The 17,101-nt window shown below is 40.4% G+C and overlaps 1 protein-coding gene and 2 pseudogenes across 1 annotated transcript; all 3 read right to left on the reverse strand.

Moving 5' to 3' along the window:
• LOC126503283 (zinc finger protein 728-like) overlaps positions 1 to 17,101 on the reverse strand; it is a 46,841-nt pseudogene that overhangs the window by 9,193 nt on the left and 20,547 nt on the right.
• LOC126503286 (high mobility group protein B1-like) lies at positions 110 to 1,581 on the reverse strand (annotated as a pseudogene).
• Positions 1,505 to 11,642, reverse strand: LOC126503278 (zinc finger protein 728-like). Its single transcript, XM_050144842.1, has 4 exons — positions 11,553 to 11,642; positions 10,818 to 10,944; positions 9,753 to 9,848; positions 1,505 to 8,943 (listed from the first exon to the last, which is right to left on the reverse strand). Exons 1-4 carry the CDS (start codon positions 11,607 to 11,609, stop codon positions 7,586 to 7,588), a joined length of 1,638 nt encoding a protein of 545 aa, XP_050000799.1. The 5' UTR covers positions 11,610 to 11,642; the 3' UTR covers positions 1,505 to 7,585.

The following is a 17,101-nucleotide window of genomic DNA, read 5'->3' on the forward strand; positions in this document are numbered from 1 at the left end:
TCTCCCATGGGAAAGTTACTGCTAAGCCTTTGAAACGAAATATGAGCAGAGAGAGGCTCAGGGACCACAGCTCCAAGGGTGCCCAATCTAGAGAGTGAGTTCAAAACCGGTCTGGGCAATTTAAGCAAGGTGGTTGTGTGTACAAATGTTAATTTCAGCAGAAATGTGGATCTTCTAAGTCAAGGCCAGGCTGAGAGCAGTGCGAGTTCTAGGACCACCAGGGATACACAGAGGAATCCTGTGTTAAAAAACAAAACAAAACAAAGCAAGACGAAGAAAGAAAAACAAAGATAGAGAGAAACACAAAGAAAGGAGGAAGGGAGGGAGGAAGGAGGAAGGGAGGAAGGAATACAGTCTTTTTTTAATAAAAAAAAAAATTGTATTTACTTAGAAGCATTCAGAATGTCAACAAAACAGCTGCAATTTTTTTTTGCAATTACAGAGTGGTATTCAGTTAACATAACAACAATTATCTTCGTATAAGCTGCATCAGAGACAACTGAAGATGAAAATAAAACCAAAAACAAAAAAAAACTACTGTCCCCATATATAACTAATTTGTGCTGTGCACCAACAAGAACCTGCTTTAAATTTCCATGCCAATTTACAACCCCCAGACTGTAACAGGCAAGGTTAGTGGCTATTGAAAATACCACTAGGACAGGGCTATCTAAAGACACATTCGGTAGTGTGTTAACTATACAAAAAAAGACACTGTACAGTTTAAAAACAAATCTTACACAGCCTTACATTTCAATTTTTTCTTTAAAAGGAGTGAGTTGTGTACAGGGGGGTTAAATGCTTTATAGACAAGAAAAAAAAACTGCGCTAGAACCAACTTATTCATTATCATCATCTTCTTCCTCATCTTCATTTTCCTCTTCTTCCTCCTCCTCCTCTTCATCCTCTTCGTCTTCCTCATCATCTTCCTCTTCCTTCTTTTTCTTGCTCTTTTCCGCCTTGACCACCCCCTTTTTCGCTGCATCGGGTTTTCCTTTAGCTCTGTAAGCAGCAATATCCTTTTCGTACTTCTCCTTCAGCTTGGCAGCCTTCTTTCCGACGGGCTGCTTGTCATCTGCAGCAGTGTTGTTCCACATCTCTCCCAGTTTCTTTGCAACATCACAAATGGATAAGCCAGGGTGTTCTCCTTTGATTTGGGGGCGATACTCAGAACAGAACAAGAAGAAGGCCGAAGGAGGCCTCTTGGGTGCATTGGGGTCCTTGAACTTCTTTTTGGTCTCCCCTTTGGGGGGGATGTAGGTTTTCATTTCTCTTTTATAACGAGCCTTGTCAGCCTTGGCCATGTCTTCAAATTTCCCCTTTTCTTTAGCAGACATGGTCTTACACCTTTCTGAGCACTCTGAACTTGGAGTGCTCTGAGAAGTTGACAGAAGCATCCGGGTGCTTCTTCTTGGGTTCCTCTTGGCAGGTTTGCACAAAGAATGCATACGAGGACATTTTGCTTCTCGGCTTCTTAGGATCTCCTTTGCCCATGTTTAGTTGATTTTCGTCCGCGAGGCACAGAGTCGCCCAGTGCCCGTCCGGCTCTCGCTTGCCCCGGCGCTGTCTCTCAGGAATACAGTCTTATATTGAAATGAAAAGAAGAAAAAGGAATAGGAGGTAGCTGGGTGATGGGTCAGGCTCCATGAAGTCAGCAGGACCTTGATTTTTGTGTACAGTGCTAAAAAGAGCTACAGAACAGAACAAAATCTTGTGGGGCTGAATATGGAGAGCATTTTCTGCTGTTGCAATGTCGCAGTCTGGGGGTCGTATTCTGTTTTGGTTTTCTGTTTTCCCGCCAGATGGAGACGTGTAGCACTGGGAGAATCCCAACCACACCAGGGAAAAGAAGCGGTATTATTAGGGCTGAGAAAACACAACTCCAGCAGGGCACACAGAGGGACCCTCCACTTAACTGAGGCAACTTAGGAGCCTGACTCCCTTCTCCCCAGGCAGATGTTTGGAGAGTTTTTGAGGAAGCTTTCTCCCCTGAGTTGAGCTGGAAAGCAGGATGAAGGGGTGGTAGGTCCATAACATTGGGAGTAAACATGTCTTCATGCTTTAACATGTAGTGCGTGTTCTTCAACAGGAGGGCCCTGCTGGCAGAGGAAAGCCAGCCAGTCAGCACAGCCAAGTAGCTCCACAGTTTGAAGCCACCAGGTTTTTGTTTCTTTTCTTTCTTTAAGGAATTTCTTTGTTTTTTTCTTTAAGGACCTTATCATATGCATAAAGGTTATTTTAAGGTCTTTTATTTGTGCCTCACCTCTATTCAGGGCCTGTTGTGGTAGATTTGCTGCTATAGTGGAGACATATTGTAATGGCTGTTATTCATTGTGCTTTTGAGCAGACATTTGACACCTGGTATTGGGAAGATTATTATTCTAGGTGCTGATGTCTGGTCTTGTCCTAATTGACTACCTGTTTTGTTTGTTTGTTTGTTTATTTATTTAGTATACAATATTTTGTCTGTATGCCTGAGGGCCAGACCTCTTTACAGATGGTTGTGAGCCACCATGTGGTTGCTGGGAATTGAACTCAGGACCTTTGGAAGAGCAGGCAATGCTCTTAACCACTGAGCCATCTCTCCAGCCTTGACTACCTGTTTTGTTCCTTGGTTTCTGTTTTTTTCTTTCTATTTTTTTTACGAGTGTAAATCTTACCTGCTAAGTTGAGAGCCAGTACAGTTAAGCTTGGACCCAGCTCCTCAGGCAGATTCTATACTGGAATTATAACTTATCTATAACTGGTAAACAGCCCTCAACTGCTCGGAGATCTCAGGAATATGGTATTTAAATATTTAATTATTAAAAGACTTCATCACAAAAAGAGACAGGTTGGCTCCCAGCAGTAGCATTCTATTTCCTCCAAAGAAGACAGAAGACAAATGGGCACAGAACAACATCCACCCACAATTTGGGTCAAAGGCCAAATGCTAACTACTAGGCAAAACTGCTTTTCACGTAAACTGAAGATCTCCAGAAGTGGACAGAATCACTGGAATCAACAGCAAAGCTGCTCAGGTCAAGGCAGGATTGTCTTCCTACAGATTTCTTAGCCCGCAGGATTTTCTGGAGCCTGACAGGTTCTGTGCTTCAAAGCAAAAGGCAAATATGACTTTCAGCAACCATGGAGGATTCTGAGGAGTAGCTGAAGGTCCCATACAAGTAAATTCTCTGTTGTTGTTTAATCAAGAACTCAAGTAAAATTTTATCCTTCTAAAAGATCTCTGATGCAGTTTGACAGCTGAGAGGTTTTGTCAGTTTAAAAGGACAACCTCACCAAACAAATTTCAACAAAATACAAATAAAAGACCTGTAAGGAATAAAAGTGTGAGGACAAATACAAGTTATCAAGTTTCTCTCCCACACTGCCTTCTTTAGTCTTAAAAATACTTTTCATTGTGCAAAAGTTTCGGTTACAGTCATTCTAATATAAATATGCTGCTGTTTAAAACTTTTGTTTTCACAAACTGAAAAATTCTTGTGAGTTCCAGGGAGCCAAATTGAAGGATCCACCGTAAACAGGTTAGATACACCCACTTTAATTCACTGGTCCTAAATTTTTTTTCCTAAACTTAACTTTGACCTCTGTTCTGACAATACCTTAAACAGGTGTAAAAGACACCATACATTTCTATACTACAAACATTGGACAGGAACAAACGGACCAGCTATGCCAGGATGTGACCAGCACCCAGCTTTCTCAGGTCCCACCCCAAGATGACACCCACAAATAAGCAGGAAGCAGTCTTGAGAATCTGCTGCCCCAATTCCTTTAACCTGTTGTGCCTAACCTTCAGTTTTTTTATTATAAAACTGAGATGGGAATATAATGGTCTGCTCTGTCCCTTTAAGAGACAACCCACACTCACTCCCTCCCCCATCTGCTGAGGCAAGCTGATCTTCAGCTTCCAGCTTGAGTCCTTTCCTTTTCTGTCTCCCCCTGAAAGAGGCAGCTTCTGTCTCTCCCTTCTCCCCTTCTCTCTCTCTGTTCTTCTCCGCCTTTCCCTTTATAACCCACTAAATAAATATACAATATCACTCTGCATGGCATGCCTATCTATGTCTCTGTTTCTTGCCCACCGCGTGGCTCTCTACCTGGGACTAGCTGCCTTCAGAGACTTGTGGCATGATCTTATAGCATGCCCATCTGTTTGTCTCTCCTCATGGGAATGGCTGCCCTATTGAGGTCTTTTACCCAACATGTGGTTCCCTGCCTGGGACTCGTGGCCAGCTGCAGCTACTCAGGGAACTACATCATCCCTGCCTGGGAGTGGTGGCTCTCAGGATAAGCTGCACGCTGTCTGCTGCCACTTCAGGGGACCTGCAGTGTGGTCTCATGGCCCACTGCCCACTGTTGCCACTCTGGGATCTGCAGCATTTTACTTTTACCATTACACTAGCTCCTTGGTCACCCTGGTTATTTCCCTTGGAAATAATGGAGCTTTAGGGAGATGGGAGGCTTTTAACAAGTCCATAATGTAACCTGAGTTAGTTATGGATCCTCCTTTTGTCATAAAAAGCCCACACTCCTTCCAGATAGCTGTGTTGACCAGAGGATATGAAAGGCATATTTGGAGCCTGTGTAAACACTTAAAGATTGTCCCTTTGCTAACTGGAAGGTAGGGATAAGGGCTATTAATTCAGCCTGCTGATTAGTGGCATGGGCAGGGCGTGCCTTTGCCTCCACCTTGAGGAAAGAACTCAGGAAGGAGGTAAGGTTTGTAAACCTTTGTAAGTGAACAGATGGGAAAGATTATGGTGGGAGAAGACAGTGGTGTGTGACCCAAAGGTTAGTTTCTTTGACTCATGAACCAGAAGCTCAGCAGCCACTAAAGCACATATGCAGGGTGCCCAGCCTTGAGTAGTGAGGTCCAGCTTCTTTGACAGGTATGCTACAGGTGCAAAGGGAAGTCTCAGCTGATGTCCTAAGACCCCAAGGACATATCTCTCCTTCTGTTACATAGAGGGAAAAAGGATGAGTTAAATCTGGGAGGTGAAGAGCTCAGGCCTGAATAATGGCTAGCTAGTCCTAGGAAGGACTTTTTTGTAGAAGGAACAGCAAAGGCCTGAATTAGTTTTTGCCTAGGGTAATAGCTTTTTTTTACAGTACCAATGACATTTCCTGGAGCCATGCAAGAAATCCGCTTAGGAGTTTATTAGAGGGGACGTACACAGGCCAGGGGAAGTCAGTGTGCAGAGAAAGAGAGAGGAAGATGGCGCATCCATCTTTTAAAAGCTGTCTAGCGCACGTGCACAGGGAGTTGATGTGGCTGTCATATGCAGATGACGGGGCTCACACATGTGTGCAAAGGCTTACCTGTGTCATACGTGGATCCACCTACACATGGGTCATGCAGGAGCCCTATAACATCCCTGGGGGGGCATTAGGCACTTCTGCCTGAGGGCTTCTATGCACATGCAGGGCCACTAGAACCCGGAAATATCAGTCTTATGTGGCTGAAAATAAGTCTTTTCTCGATTCCTCAAATTCTATGGTTGTTACTTAGTATGAACATTTTTCTTTGTTTACGACAGCAGTCCTTAACCTGTGGGTAATTACCCATTTGGGGGTCAAAACATTTTCTCAGAAGGGTCACCTAAAACCATCAGATACAAAGATATTTACACTCTGATTCTTAACAGTATCAAAGAGTTAGGTGTAGACAAGAAAACAATTTTAAGGTTGGGATACAAATGTATTAAAGGATGTCAACTTTAGGAAGGTTGAGGATCACTGGTTGAAGGTATGAGGAGTCCTTAAAGGCACTGGTTCACCATTCACTGCTGTGTTGTGTCCATCTAAAATAGATACTAAGGAGGTCAGATGTTGGTTGAATGGTAACATATGTCACTGTATTTTTCACAAGCATATTCCTTCCTTGTACTATGGATTCTTTCATCTTGGGTAAGGTCTGAATGATTCCAAAGGCATTATCACATTCACACTATTGGTATGGTTTTGATCCAGAATATTTTTGATATCTTTTAGGATCTGAAGAAGCATAAGCAATTCATGAATATTTTGAAATTTGCATCATTTCACTGAAGTTTGAACTACCATGTCTTGAGAAGTGCTCAAAGCTTATGAAAGGGTTTTTAAAATTTACAACATTAGTGCCATTTCTCTCCAGTATGAATTATCAGGTGTTTCAGAATTTCTTTACAAGTATAAAAATGCCACAGCACACAATTCACGGGGCTTCTCTGACAAGAATTGTTAGATGTTGTTTAAATCCAGAAAGCTGGTGAATGACCTTGCCATTCTCCAGTCATACTCTTCCTCTTCAATATGAAAAGTCTGCTGTTGAGAATGTCACGTGTAAGCTCTAAAGTCTTTGCCACAGTCTTTACACGTGTAGGGTTTCTCTCCAGAATGAATTCTTTGATAAGGTTTCAGGTACAGTTGAGAGGTTTGCCATTCTAGATCTTTGTAAGGCTTTTCTCCAGTGTGAATTATTTCATCCTGAGTTAGGTATGAAAACAGAGACTGTGCTTTCACTTCCTGGAAACACAGACAGGAAAAATCACAGAGAAACTATACTAATTACAGCATGTTTGGCCAACGGCTCATAATCCTAGATAGCTCTTACATCTTAAATTATCCAATTCCTATTAATCTGTGTATGACCACGAGGCTGTGATTAACTGGCAATATTCTGGCATCATTCTCTTTTGGCAGTCACATGGCTTCACCTTGACTCTCCCTACTTTCTCTTTCTATCTCTGTTTCCCGGATTTTCCACTTAGAATTAGGATATCCCACCTAATTGAAGGATTTTTATCTAGAATATATTATGTTATCTTATAGAGTTTTAAGAAATAAGAAAACATTTTATGAACATTTTGGCACTTGTATTATTTCACTGAAGTTTGAAATACTTTTGTCTTGAGAAACACTAGAAAGCTCATAAAAAGTGTTTTCAAAATTGATGACAATAATGACATTTCTCTCCAGTATGAATGATCAGGTGATTCAAGTCTTAGAAAGTACAAAAAATCTTTGCTCATTCTTCACAGGGTTTCTCTCACAAATCAATTCTTTGATGTTGTTTAAGACCAGAAGGCTCAAGGAGGACCTTGCCATTCTCCACACTCCTAATGTTCCTCTCTAATATGAAAAGCCTGGTGTTGAGAACGTGTGTTTAAGTTCTAAAGTCTTTTCCACATTCCTTGCACTTGTGGTTTTCTCCCAAGTGTGAGATAATTTGTGCTGAGTTAAATATGACTTTTTACACAAGGCCTTTTCACATTTTTCAGAGTAGGGTTTGTTTCTAGAATGGATTATTAAAAATGAGAAAGAATCCATGAAGTTTTAAAGACATTGCCACATATTTAACACTTGTAGGGTTTCTCTCAAATATGAAAGAGTTCTTGCATTTTGAAAGTAATGATGATAAATGGAAGGCTTTGCCACATACTTCTCAGTTGTAGCGTTTCTCTCATGTGAATGCTCTTGTATACAGAAAGTCATGATGGAACATAGAAGCCTTGCTACAACTCTGTGTGGTTTCTTGCCTGTATAAATTCGCTCATGTACTTTAAGTAAAGGTGCAGTACAGGATCTTGACACACACTTCCAATTTCTAAGGTTTCTCTCCTGTATGAGTCCTCTTGTGTGAATAAAGTCCGGATGGACTCCTGTAGGGTTTGCCACATAGTTCACACTTGAAGGGTATCTCCCCTGAATGAATACTCTTGTGCGAATAAAGTCCTGATCGACTACTGTAGGATTTGCCACATACTTTACACTTGAAGGGCTTTTCTCCTGAATGAATCTTCTTGTGTATAGAAAGTCGTGATGGGCGATCAAAGGCCTTTCCACACACTTCACACTTGTGGGGATTCTCACCTGTATGAATTCTCATGTGTGCTGAAAGTTGTGATGGGAAATAGAAGGCCTTGGTACACACTTCACACTTGCAGGGTTTCTGTCCGGTGTGAGCCTTCCTGTGCAGAGAAATTCCCGATGGAGTATTGTAGCCTTTGCCACATAGTTCACATTTATAAGGTTTCTCTTCTGAATGAATCTTCTTGTGTAGAGAAAGTCGTGATGAACGATTGAAGGCCTTTCCACACACTTCACACTGGTAGGGATTCTCACCTGTATGAATTCTCCGGTGTTCAGAAAGTTGGGACTGAACATGGAAGGCCTTGCCACACACTTCACACAGATAGAGTCTCTGGCTAGTATGAACCCTCTTGTGTACAGATAGTGATGATGGGTTTATGAAGGCTTTGTCACATACATCACACTGGTAGGGCTTCTCTCCTGTGTGAACCATTCTGTGTTTAGAAAGTAATGATAGAGCATGGAAGGCACTGCCACACACTTGACACACGTAGGGTTTCTCTCCTGTGTGAATCCTTTTGTGTTCAGAAAGTCGTGACTGACGACTGAAGCCCTTGCCACACACTTCACACCCATAGGGTTTCTCTCCTGCATGAATCCTTTTGTGTTTGGAAAACCGTGACTGACGACTGAAGGCCTTTCCACATACCTCACACTGGTAGGGTCTCACTCTTGTATGGATTTTACTGTGTAGAGAAAGTTTTGATGGAAAACAGAAGGCCTTGCCACATACCTCACACTGGTAGGGTTTCTCTCCTGTATGAATCTTCCTGTGTAGAGACAGTTGTGATGGATAATTGAAGGCCTTGTCACATGCTTCACAATTGAAGGGTTTTTCTGTTCTATGAATTCTCATGTGTAGATAAAGTCTTAATGGAAAATAGAAGGCATTCCCGCATACTTCACACTTGTAGGGTTTCTCTCCTGTATGAACAATTTTGTGTATTGAAAGTAATGATGGAGCATGAAAGGCCTTGCCACATTCTTCACACTTATATGGCTTCTTTCTTAGATTAACTTTCTGGTGGCTAATAGGTTGTGAGTTCCAAGGAGGGGCTTTGTCACATTCTTTGCCAGTAGAGTGTTTGTTTCCTGGTGAGTAAAAGTTGAGAAATGAATGAAACCTGAGCAAAATTCTCTATATTTATGTTTATTTTTAAAAACAGAAACATTGGCTCAGACCTGTATTTTTCAATATTAATAACGTTACATTCAATATTCTAAAGATGTATTCAGTGCATCGTAATTAAAACCACTATGATAGGTTGAAATTACATAAATAGAAGTGAAAGACAAAGACAGGACAACATAGAACACAGAAACAAATGAGTATAAACAATGTCAAACATGTAGGGAAGGCATAGCATCCACCATTAAGAAAACAAACTATGATGCTAATTTAAATGAGACACTTAAACACATATAGAAATTTTATGTCCAGATGAACACAAAGTATAAATGTAGTCCAAGTTGGAAGGCACATAATTTAATAGTTCATAGACATCCTAAATGCTTAGTTTTCCAATGTATGAAAATTTGGCTGAATAAGTAGAAAATTGTGCCTTTCAATGTTAAATAATATACTTAAAGGATTGAAGACAGGAGGATTTATGCACATCTCGTGAATGAGGATCTGCTGCCAACTTATGAAAACTAAACTCTGTTTACATAGAAATTACAGAGCTTGGTCAGTTACTGTAAACAGAGGCTGATCTAATGGTAGAAGGACAAAGCATAACAGAATCAAAGCTCCAGGAACAACATCCCCTTCTCACAGTAAACTACAAAAGGAGATCCTTTAAATCATATGTCCATCAGAACATTGTGAGTTAATGTTGCTGATAAAGCCTCCTTTTCTGCAAACCTCTCACCCTGGCCTCTGTCCCCTCATTCCTACACACCTGTTTCCATGGCAGCTGCTCCTTGTCTCTTCCTGTCTGAAGGTCCTTGTCCTTGCTCCAAAAATGTGATCAGGGAAGGCTTAGAGGAGGCAAGGCCTGTTCATGGGAAAAGAGAACATCATTATTAGTGTGTTCTCCTAGGAATCACATGTCCTGTCTAGGACTGTATATATAAGGAAAGAATGGATATAATCAATGAATTTCCTGACGGGGCCATCAGAATGCATATGAGGAAATGAGGATGTGCAGGTTCTGAGCATCATGTCCCTCAGTTACAAAGAAAAATATTAAAATCAAAGGGTGTGGTATTCTTTTTAACATGGATGCTTCCCACTCAGGCCCCTTATGACATTACCCCCAATATAAAGGGTACGTCTAAAAACAAAGGGAAGGTGTTATGAACACGAGAAGAAATAGAATTATTGTAAGGTATATGAATACTCTCCTTAATTTCCCTAAAATTTACCCCATAAGTTTCATTGTTGGAAGCACAAGCACCCTTGAGATACTGTAGAAAGAAATCCAGTTTGATGCTGACAGTTAAGAGCTCACCGTGGAAGATTCCCTCCCCTATGTGGTAGAATATTACTTCATTGTGTGTTACCTTTGTTCATCCCCTGGAACATTTGACTAAGGATGGAAAGATATGTTACATCTGTTTGACTACATAAAATTCACCTGTGCTCAGGATGCTGCGTCAGCAACTAGCTAGTCAGTCGAAGGGGTAGGAAGGAACCAGGTGGAGAAAAGCTTTTAAGTCCGGGTGTGGAGAAGAATGAGAGCTTTCCCATAGACACAGCAAGGAGAGGAGGTGAGCTATTTGCTATTCTTTCCCTCTGCAGAGAGGAAGTCCACCTCAGCCTCTGAATCTTGAGTTCCTTAGAAGGACAGAGATTTATACAAGTTCCCTTCATAGCCTTGAAAGAGGCGGTGCACGAGGGAACAGAACTCCCTCAGGCTGCAGCTCCTGTGGCACAAGCACTGCTGGCAGCGCTGGAGCTGCAGTTCCTGATTAGGAGAGTCAGGGCCTAAAGACAGCAATGATTTAAACATAGGACAACCCACCCAGGAACACAAGGTTGCTGAAATTCTCCAACATCACATCCTTGTACAAATCCCACTGACCAGGGTCCAGCAATTCACATTCCTCTGCAGAGAAATCAATGGCCACATCCCTGAATGACAGCATTTCCTGAAATGAAGAAAATGAATAAATACTATGTATTATACTAATTAAAACAACAATAAAAGCACAAATAACAGGAGACATCTGTATTCTGGATATAAATCTAAAGGTCACCAAGAGTGAGAAGAGAGCTGGAAGCCCTTCTGACACAGGGAAAAAATATCCATAAACAAGTCTGCTGCACTGTTGTGATGTTGACAGGATTCATCATTAAGGACACTGAATGACAGGAGATTCTAAAACTCCAAGGGATATTTTAGTCATGAGAACCATAAAATCAAGAGTGAGTGCATCTCCAGAAGGGTACTGTTCAGACTAGAGAGATGGTTTAGTAGTAAAAAGCACTGACTGGTCTTCCAAAGGACCTGGAGAGGATTCTCAGGAGGCAGGATTCTCATGGCTGCTCACAACTGTTTACAACTCCAGTTACAGATGATGAGACAACGCCTTATAAAAGGACACTAGCATTACAACAACAAATAATAAAATCTTGAGATAAAATAAGCATTGTGTCCTGTGCTAGGATCATGATACAGCAAACATAAACATTACAGAGCTATGGAGATGGAGAGGGTACTGCTCAGCCCATAGGAACAACCACAAACGGTACATACAATGAGGGTGCAGATCAGATCCAGCAAGTCTGGGCTGATGTTTGGCTTCCTGAGCATGAAATTCAGGCCCCGAACTCATTTAAATGGTTCATGACCTTTAATGAAAGAGTGGGATAAATACAGGTTCTTCTCAGTATCCTGTGACAGTGTTTAATACACTTAGCGAAATACTTGTTCAGATTCAAAGAATGAAGTATTCAGAGCAATACCTCTTCCACTTTATTGTCATAGGAACTGAAATAACGAGACCCCATGGAAGAGGAGAGAAAAATGCCTGTAAATGATTTGTGTAAACAATGGGGATGGGAGACAAAGGAAACAAAATAAGAGATTTTCTTTTTTTTTTTAAAAAATATTTATTTATTTATTATGTATACAATATCCTGTCTGTATGCTTGAAGGCCAGAAGAGGGTGCCAGACCTCTTTACAGATGGTTGTGAGCCACCATGTGGTTGCTAGGAATTGAACTCAGGACCTTCGGAAGAGCAGGCAACGCTCTTAACCACTGAGCCATCTCTCCAGCCCAAAATAAGAAATTTTCATTTACTACAGTATACTACACATATGATTCAACTCTTGTTCAGGAATATAGGACTATAACAAAACACTGCAAAAAAAAGTTTTTAAATAGTAGCAACGTGGTTTGCTTCCATCTGGACTGATGACCTCATCAGGATGAAGACAATCATGTGTTCAGAAGTCATCTTTTTTTAAAAAAAAATCTTTATTTATTATGTATACAATATTCTGTCTGTGTGTATATCTGCAGGCTAGAAGAGGGCACCAGACCCCATTACAGATGGTTGTGAGCCACCATGTGGTTGCTGGGAATTGAACTCCAGACCTTTGGAAGAGCAGGCAATGCTCTTAACCACTGAGCAATCTCTCCAGCCCCCCAGAAGTCATCTTTATTAAAATTGAAGAACACACACCATATGACTTCATCATCATTCGGATTGAGATGACCATGATGTATAAAACCAACTACGCAGCACCTATAAAACTTCCTAGTACAATAAAACTTTAGGTTTTATTGTATTTTTTTATAGACCAAACTGTCAACAGCAGGTCTCTAATGTATTTTAGATTAGAATGGATTGTATATACCATTAAATTACTAAGATTATAATGATTACTCAAGTTGACAAAAAGCTGACTGAGAGATGTATGTCTAACAATTTATGTCTTTGGTAAGTATAAGTTTAACCACTTATTTCTTTGTTAACACTAGACTTCTAAAATTTTAAAGTAAAAAAAAAACAAGATATATTTTATGAGTGACGCCTAAATTCCTAAGGTCTACTCAGACTAGCAGAAACCAAATTAAAGAAATATGACTAGCATTTTTGTCTTTACAAACTAGAATTACATTTTAATGTTTTAGTTCAATGCTAAGGGATCTTGAATTCAAAATATTAAGGCTCAAGCTTAACAGGGATAAAACTGTAAAATCCTCATCTTATAGAAGCTACTAACTTATTATAAATTGTGAAGGATAATTAAAACACACAAGTTAATGGTCAGTCACCTTAGAGATGATTCAATTCTTCCATGTGCTCAGAAGTATGTAGTTAAACTCAGGAAAAATGTAATTCATTTATGAGAATAAGTTTTAGTCTTCCATACATGTTTTCAAATAGAGAAGTAAATACAAAGAAAGTTTGTGTAAATTCAGGCATACTTAATAGATGGTCCTCAAAATCCTTAGAGATCCATTGAATATGACATTTAAAATATTTATTAATTGATACAGAGGCCATCTGGATTATACTTTCTGCTCTAACTTTTCCTTATCAGACCTCTGATGTTGAAAGAAAACTGTAGAGTTATCCACTTAACAGCAACATCAAAAAAATAGATTAATAAATACCATGTCTCTTTATTTTGGATTTTTGAGACAGGGTTTCTCCATAGCTTTGGAGCATGTCCTGGAACTAGCTCTTGTGGACCAGACTGGCCATGAACTCAGAGATCTACTTACCTCTGCCTCTCAAGTGCTATGATTAAAGGTGTGCACCACCGCAGTCTTGCTAATACTGATGTTCTGTCCTGGCACAAAAATTTAAAATAACAAAGTAATCAGATTTGAGATAGAAATGAAAAAACTAATAAGGAGTAAAAGGAATTTATAAAAAATTTAAAGTATTTCCTCTGCACAATATGATGCTTAAGAAATGCAAAGATAATGGCATGTTCTCGAAATTTCCTTAGAGGCCAAAAAGGTTGAACAGAAATTACAAGTTTGGAAGTTAAAATTTCTTCAGATTTTCACCTCTAGTTATTTTTGATACAGCCTGAGAATCTGTTCCATCAGACAATCTTCAGGATGCAGTAAACACGAACGCCTGCCCGCTAGTTTTTCCTCCACGGAACAGTTATGCATTGAGATTGTTCACATTTTTTATCATTTACAATAGCAGCTGCATATACTTTAATATTTACTTGAAAAACTTCAGAATTTTCTATATTTCTCACAACTTCTATGTATCCTGTTATCTAATAGGAAGGAATTCCTGAGCTCCAAATTGATATTGTCCTAAATATTAAAGACTTATAAGTGATCAGACTCTGGCAAGGGAGATTAAAGGGGGCGCACAAACACATACCCTATAAAAAAGGAATCATTTTCTACAGTATAAAGGCATTATTTCATTCCAATTCTAGTGCACAACTAGTAATAAGGAGACGTCTGCTTGATATCTGAAACTACGTCTATGTACTGAACATTCTCTGCGTTCAGTTTTACAGAGATCTGTGATAAAATTCACTATGGTCATGGATCGCGCCTCTCCCTGTGTAGCCAGCTATGGAACACAGCACAAAGGTTTGGGAGCTCCAGTAAAATAATCGTCATGTCGTATCTGGAACTTGGCTTTGTCAAATAAGGGTCCGCACGTCCTTCCTAGATCTCTCATTATAACCAAATAAATATACAGCGCAGTAAGGATCAGAAACTCCACTTTCTTCTCTGGACCGCTGAAAATCCTGACTACAGCCATTCAGAGTCAGCTGGTAGCAGCAGGCTTCCCAGGGCGAGCTGGAAAGTGAGCTCCCGGCAGTGGCTCGGGGGCTGGCAGCTGGCCCGCCCTGTCCCGGAACGAGATCCCGGGCGGACTGCAGCATCAGGGGACCCAGCACCAACCCCATTGCCCTGTCTCAGGCGGGGACCTAAATCCTGACTGGATGGCGCAGCCTAGGTAGGAACAGCAAATCCAAAGTGAGCTTCTTCCTTCTTCCCACGGCCCAGCGCCCACTCCTTTCACGATGGACCTACAGGCTCCCCCTGCACTACCGCTCAGACCTGCTGGGCTGCCCTGCACCCCGAACCAACCTGCGCTCAGAGATGCAACCCCAGCAGGGTAGTAAAACCCTTGAGTCCAAATTGGAGAGGGAAGTGCAGAGGGTGGAATGCGCATCGGAAATCAGAAGGCGACATTGCGATCCATGATTGTGACATCACAATGATTGAAACTACATTTCCCATAAGTCCGCGTAATAGAGCTCCGGTAGGGGCTGGTTTCATGTGATCTTGGTAAAGAATGGCCGCCACCACCTGCTGCCGCTGGAGGGAGATTGGCTGGTGGTCAGGCTGCTCTGAAAATCCTCAGTGAATGGAGGCCTCTCAGCAATGTTTATTACACTTACTAGTTATTTTTTTTGTCACTTTACAGTGATTTCACACACAGGTTTGCTTATTTTAGAAACTTACTCCAGAGTAAAACATTCATTTTGACTTTTTACTTTGAGATAATCATAAGAAATTCATATGGGAAAGGCACTGCTAAGCCTTTGAAATGAAATATGAGTAGAGGTCTGGTGGCCACCTGGTGTCTGCCTCTTATGAGTACAGTGGTGGTTGAGTTCAAAGCAGTCCTGGGTAATTTCAAAAATGCATGTGTATTCCAGGAGGTAGTGGTCTAAAAACAGAGAGAGGGGGGGAGGGGGAGAGGGAGAAGGAGGGAGGGAACAGAGGGAGGGGGAGGGAGGGAGGGAGGGAGGGGAGGAGAGGAGAGGAGAGAGAACTTGGTTTTAGAGCACAACACTAAATTCAGAAACACAAGAGAGCCAAACAACATCTTGTGGGGCTGGAACATGGAGAACACATTCTGCTGTTGCAGGGTTACCATCGGGGAGTTTTGATCGCTTCTAGTTTGTTGTTGTTTCTCTGCCAGATGAAGAATTCAAAGAAAAAAAATCTCAAATGCAACATGTAGCATCAGGGGAAAACACCAAACCACAGAGGAGAATCCACAGGAAAAGAAGGGTTTTTACCCAAAGGATGGCTACTTGAGTTTTGATGTGAAGGAGTTTTTTTTTCTACTGTACCTTTACAAGAAAAACACAGAGAAAGATTTGCCTTCACCATGCCTACTTGTAATAATTCGTACCCTGTAAAGAGATATCAATGAAATGGTCTCCCACAGGAAATATTAAATAGACCCACCCTGTTCAAATATTTTATAAGCCGGCCATTAGAAATGATACATAAGCAGTTCCTGATTCTACAGTTTAACTTTATATGGATAACATTTTATTAGCTGACCAAAATCTATATACTTTGCAATGTTTCAAAAGGTAAAGAAAATTTTGCCTTGTTTGGGATTAAAAACTGCTCCTGAAAAAATACAAAGAGGAGATTCGAATTATTATTTTTATTGAAGGATATGTGAAATAAAGAGAAAAAGACATTAAACAAAGGCCCCCATAATTAGATTGTGATGGATGAGGGTCATCTGTCTATTTGTAACTTTCATTGGTTAATAAAGGAACTGCCTTGGCTTTTTGATAGGGCAGGATTTAGATAGGTGGAGTGGACAGAACAGAATGCTGGGAAGAAGGGAAGTGAGGTCAGATGCCATGGATCCAGCTACCAGGTCAGACATGCTGAATCTTTCCCAGTAAGCCATCACCTCATGGTGCTACACACATTAATAGAAATGGGTTAATTAAGATGTGAGCATTACACAATAAGAGGCTGAAACTAATGGGCCAGGCAGTATTTAAATGAATATAATTTGTGTGTTGTTATTTCGGGTGTAAAACTAGCCTTGCAGGAGCCGGGTGGAACGAAAAGCAGGCCTGCTTGCCCCATTAGAACACGATTGCATGATGCTTTATTAAATTTGAATTTTCTAAGTGCTAATGACAAAGGAACAATGTGGAGAAACATAGGATAACATGAAAAAACATGGAATTAAATTAGCTGGTATACTTTAAGGATGTGTTGACTTCAGAATGGACACCAGGACATGTGTTACATTTGGGAAGAGCCTTTTCTTTTTCTTTCTTTCTTTCTTTCTTTCTTTCTTTTTTTTNTTTTTTTTTTTTTTTTTTTTTTTTTTTTTTTTTTTTTTTTTTTTTTTTTTTTTTTTTTTTTTTTTTTTTTTTTTTGCCAAAGAGAAGAAAAGCTATGGTACCATCACAATTGAACAATAGATACCTCTTAATTAGAAGACATGATAGTTCATCAAATAACATGGTCATTTAATCTAAACAAATGTATGAAACTAACAAAAAGCTGATCATTGATTAGATATAACTTGCCAAA

The sequence above is a fragment of the Alexandromys fortis genome, unplaced genomic scaffold (genome assembly GCF_014885135.2).
Source record: "Alexandromys fortis isolate MF-2015 unplaced genomic scaffold, M_Fortis_MF-2015_v1.1 scaffold_52, whole genome shotgun sequence".
Lineage (NCBI taxonomy): Eukaryota > Metazoa > Chordata > Mammalia > Rodentia > Cricetidae > Alexandromys > Alexandromys fortis.